The sequence below is a fragment of the Cebus imitator genome, unplaced genomic scaffold (genome assembly GCF_001604975.1).
Source record: "Cebus imitator isolate Cc_AM_T3 unplaced genomic scaffold, Cebus_imitator-1.0 Scaffold76, whole genome shotgun sequence".
NCBI classification, from domain to species: domain Eukaryota; kingdom Metazoa; phylum Chordata; class Mammalia; order Primates; family Cebidae; genus Cebus; species Cebus imitator.
Window position 1 is genome coordinate 7,279,301 of NW_016107391.1, and position 5,344 is coordinate 7,284,644.

General features: G+C 45.7%; 1 protein-coding gene across 3 annotated transcripts in view; it reads right to left on the reverse strand.

The window, feature by feature from the left end:
* TXNDC15 (thioredoxin domain containing 15) overlaps positions 1-5,344 on the reverse strand; it is a 25,892-nt gene that overhangs the window by 10,970 nt on the left and 9,578 nt on the right. For 2 of the 3 annotated variants that reach the window (XM_017532352.1, XM_037739909.1), the window contains exon 2: positions 2,350-2,837. In XM_017532352.1, the coding sequence (XP_017387841.1) occupies positions 2,350-2,837 (488 nt within the window). The remainder of the gene's footprint in view (positions 1-2,349; positions 2,838-5,344) is intronic. The other variant, XM_017532353.2, reaches the window with a different exon arrangement.

Below are 5,344 nucleotides of genomic sequence, written 5' to 3' on the forward strand. Positions count from 1 at the left end.
GTTGTAGCGAGCCAAGATCATGCCACTCCACTCCACCTGGGTGACAGAGTGAGACTCCATCTCAAAAAAAAAGAGAAAAAGAAAAAAACTGTGTGGGCCAGGCGTGGTGGTTCACACCTCTAATTACAATACTTTGGGAGGCCAAGACGGGAAGATCACTTGAGCTCAGAAGTTCGAGACCAGCCTATGCAACATAGTAAGACATCATCTCTATGAAAAATAATAATAATAATAATTATCCAGGTGTGGTGGCATATGCCTGTAGTGCTAGTTGGGAGGCTGAGCTGGGAGGATCACTTGAACTGGGGAGGTCAAGACTGTAGTGAGCCATGGTCTCACCACTGCTTTCCAGCCTGGGTGACAGAACGATACTCTGTCTCAAAGAAATTGCCATAGCCACCCCAGCTCTCAGAAACTACCATCCTGATCAGTCAGTAGCCATCAACATCAAGCCAAGACCCTCGACCAGCAAAAAGATTACAGCTCATTGAAGGCTCAGATGATTGTTAGCATTTTTTAGCAATGAAGTATTTGTAAATTAAGGTATATACATTTTTTAGACATATTGCTACTGCATACTTAATAAACTACAATATAGTATAACTTCTGTATGCACTGGAAAACCAGAAAATTCCTGTGACTTGCTACACTGCGTTATTTGTTTTATCACAGTGGTCTGGAGCCAAACCCATAGTGTTTCTGAGGTATGCCTGTACTAAGTCCTCACAGAGTCCAGGCAATTGTCCCCACCTTTGAACTGTACATCTCAAACCATCTAACATGGAAATATTAGAGGACTATGATCTCAAATCCAAACTATCATCTCAGCTCTGAACTAAGCAGTCATATCAATGTATTTGGCCAAAGGTTAGATTAATTTAAAAGTACACCATCCTAGCTAGGCACAGTGTCTCACGTCTGTAATCCCAACACTTTGGAAGACCAAGGCGGGTGAATCACTTGAGGTCGGGAGAGTTCAAGACCAGCCTGGCCTACATGATAAAACCCCCTTTCCACTAAAAATACAAAAATTAGCCAGGTGTGGTAGCATGTGCCTGCAATCCCAGCTATACAGGGGGCTGAGAGAGAAGAACCACTTGAATCTGGGAGGCAGAGATTGTAGTGAACCCAGATCATGCCACTGCACTCCAGCCTGGCCTACAGAGTAAGACTTCTGTCTCAAAAAAAAAAAAAAAAAAGAACACACCATTCCTACTACCACCTGTTTAATCCATAACTTAGACTCAGGAGTGGATGCAGAGCCAGCACTGAGCCCTGCCCTTGGAGGAGCTATACGCATTACAGGTGCTGTGCCCTCATTGACAACAAGCAATCACAGTTCTCAGAGTCAGGATTTACTTCTCTTAATAAGCAGCATGAATGCATCCTACACTTTTGTTTTCTCAACCACCCCACAGTCACTGATGAAAGAGAAACTTTTCATCAGTGGTGGCTCACACTTGTAATCCCAGCACTTTGGGATGCCGAAGTGGGTGAATCACCCAAAGTTAGGAGTTCAAGACTGGCCTGGCCAGCATGATGAAAACCCATTTCTATTAAAAATACCAAATCAGCCACTTGCAGTGGCGAGTGCCTGTAATCCCAGCTTCTCAGGAGGCTGAGGCAGGAAAATCATTTGAACTCAGGAGGCCGAGGTTGCAGTGAGCCAAGATCACGCCACTGCACTCCAGCCTAGGGGACAAGGGCAAAACTCCATTTCAAAAAAAAAAAATTCTATGATAGCAACTATCTGTCCATTGGGATTTTTATCATGAGGTTTGGGGGCCGGGCGCGGTGGCTCAAGCCTGTAATCCCAGCACTTTGGGAGGCCGAGGCGGGTGGATCACGAGGTCAAGAGATCGAGACCATCCTGGTCAACATGGTGAAACCCCGTCTCTACTAAAAATACAAAAATTAGCTGAGCATGATGGTGCATGCCTGTAGTCCCAGCTACTCGGGAGGCTGAGGCCGGAGAATTGCTTGAAACCAGGAGGCAGAGGTTGCGGTGAGCCGAGATCGCACCATTGCACTCCAGCCTGGGCAACAACAGCAAAACTCCGTCTCAAAAAAAAAAAAAAAAAAAAAAAATGAGGTTTGGTAGTGGGATTGGCCCAAGGAAGACTAACTAGGTTTAGGCCACCTGAAGAGCATAATCAACACTAGTTATATTTCCTCCTTTCCCTATAAACATCACAGAGGACAAAGTCAATGTTCACTGAAGCAGCTATTACACGCCATCTCGCTTACAATATGATAAAGGTTATGACTTTCCATTTCAAAGTTGATAGAGTATTAATCATAAAATGAATGTACAGAAAAGGAAAAAAACACTAAATATTTTTTCCTTACCTGTGACATATTTAAAATTTTCAGAGTGAAATTTTCTAATCCCGTAATGTTTCTCTCCTCACAGTTCACTTTTGGGGATTTCAGACTTTCAGTGCTATTGGAGTCCTCTGTCGGGGCTGCATCGGATTCCGCCACTTCTGGCTCCGTGTAATACTCCTCTTCTCTATCAGGGAAGCGTGATCCAGCACTATCCAGAGAGAAAAGGCTCTCTCGGAGGGTGCACTTTGAGTCCTCCTCTCCTCCAGCGCTACAGGTGCCGCCACTAGGCTCTGAACTCACTTTGTCCTCAGCTTCCCCAGGAATCACAGACAGCATCACCATGTGATCGCCTTGGGTATCCAGCCCCAGCACCGCATCAGCCTCTTCTGCTGCCCTGTCCTGGCCCATCGGGTCATGTGGGAGCTCCTCCTCACCCAGGTACACAGCCCCGACCTGGAGAGGGTGAGCCGGCTGCTCCTCCGACCATATGTGACCACTTTCTTCTGCAACCAAAACATGCCAGCACATTGAGTCATATTTGACTTCAAAACAAATGAACCCCAAATGTTCCCCTCCAACACGAAATTTTCCCCTTGGAGACAAAAAGGTCTCCTTTCATTAAACTATCAAAGAGCTACTCACCATCTCCCAGGTTAGGAAGGTCACAAGCGGATACTATTAATAGATTAATGAATGTCAAATAGGGCCAGGTGTGGTGGTTCACACCTGTAATCCCAGCACTTTGGGACACCAAGGCAGATCACTTGAGGTCAGGAGTTTGAGACTAGGCTGGCCAACATGGCAAAACCCCATCTCTACTAAAAAATATAAAAATTAGCCAGACATAGTGGTCGGCACCTGTAATCTCAGCTTCTAGGGAGACTGAGGCAAGAGAATTGCTTGATCCTAGGAGGCGGAGGTTGCAGAGAGCCGAGATCATGCCACTGCACTCCAGTCTGGGTGACAGAGCAAGACTCTGTCTCAAAAAATAAACAAACATCCAGGTGATAGGTAACTAGCAAACTAACTAAAAAAAAAAAAGAATGTGAAATAAATATACAAACACACAGCTCTGCCATAAACTTGCTGCTTGCCATGCAGATTATAACTGAAAACATTCCAGTTCAGACATCTAATTAGGAAAATAGAATATAAAAACTTTCATTTTTTGATAAGATTTTCATTTGTTTGATAATTTCTAAGAAAATGATAATGGTTTTATGCAAGATTCTACTAGGGTAAAGCATCTTTGCATACACTGTAACAGTTCTGTGAGATGGGGAAGACAAGGGTTATCAAGCCCACTGAACAGGTAACCAAGCAAGGCACAGAGAGGCTCAGCAGAGTGTCCGAAGGCAGACAGCTGGTAAGCAGCAGAGCCCAGTCTAGGAGCAAAGTCTTCTGGCTGCTACTCCAGAACAAGCCGTAGGCTCCCTGCCATCATACCTCAGGGATGCTGAGCCACACTGCCTAAAGAACACTACTCAAGCCACACAGCAGCTCCTTCCTGAGGTGGCCTCTGACAGCTGGACTCTGCTCTCCTGCCTGCCACCTTTGGGCCGCTGCCCTTGGGATTGCTGGGAGACAGGCTCAACAGTGCAGTGGCAGCAACAGGAGGAAAAAGAAAAGAACTGTCTCCCACTTTGGAGCCAGAAGGTGGGACTTGGGCACAACGCTCAGATAAGGGAAGAGTCCCAGGCACTCTCATACATCTGTTTAGCCATCTCCATTCACCTCTGTAGTAATGCCTCCTGCCCTCTAACTCTTATCAGCTCAACACCAGCTGCCAGACTTTATGCCAGGCACCAGCCAGCAGAAACCAATGAGTCCTGCAGCCCTCAGGAAAGCTCACCATGTGGTTAGGGAACCACTGGCTGTGTGATGAGCTCTGCGTGCCAGCAGCATGTCACTGGTGTGTCAGTGGCCAACTGACTTCAAAGTTGGGAAGATTTAGGGGCTTCCTAAGGTATGCGCATTTGTATAAGATCTCAAAGAATATTCCTGTAGAGCTTTTTGTTGTTGCTGATGCATAACAGGTATTCAGAGCACATGTGATAATCAATATATTCATGCAATCTGTAAAGATCAGATTGGTGTAATTGGGATATCCATCACCTTAAATATTTGTCTTTTCTTCATGCTAGAATCATTCAAATTCTTCTCTTCTAGCTATTTTGAAATATACAATAGCTTATTATAAACTACAGTTACCCTACTGATCTACCTCACACTGGGGCCATAGAGCTCTGTGGATTCATTCAGAGATTCAAAAACATTCTCTGGAAATTCTGCTTCTGGCCAAGATGGAGTAACAGGAACCAGATTTAGCTTCCCTACTGAAACAACCAAATAAACAGATAATATATATGAAACAACAGTTTCAGGAAATTAGTTATCAGGTACCAGAGGATAGTGATGTCGGAGCAACAGCTGACAAATGAGGAGAACCCTACAACACTCCAACTTACTGCCTTGAGGGCGTTCCCTCTGTGGCGCAGGGAGGGGAAATCCAGGCAGAGCCCAGCAGACTCTCTCAGTTGAAGAGATGGAACTAAGAGTCCAAGGAGACAAAGAAGCCAGTTTGCAGGACACAATACTGCAGGTGAGAGAGCTACATAAGCGGGGACTCCAGAGATCTGTAGAGGCCCCCCCTCAAGTATACAGCAGAGTACTGGTCAGCACATGCATGTGGGTAAACTACCCAATGCCAGAGAAAGAATTACCAGAAAGGATGAGAAGGAACAGTATCCAACTTCACACAGAGCAGGGAACGGTACCTCTTCTTACCGGTTAGACCGGAAAACTTCGTAATTCACAGGGCACTGAGTAGAGTACACAAAGGGACCTGCCTCAGTAGTGAGACACAATTAACTTTAAAGAAAACACAGCTAGTTTGCTTGCTTAAAAGCAAAACCTGGGCCGGGCGCGGTGGCTCACGCCTGTAATCCCAGCACTTTGGGAGGCCGAGGCGGGTGGATCACGAGGTCAACAGATCGAGACCATCCTGGTCAACATG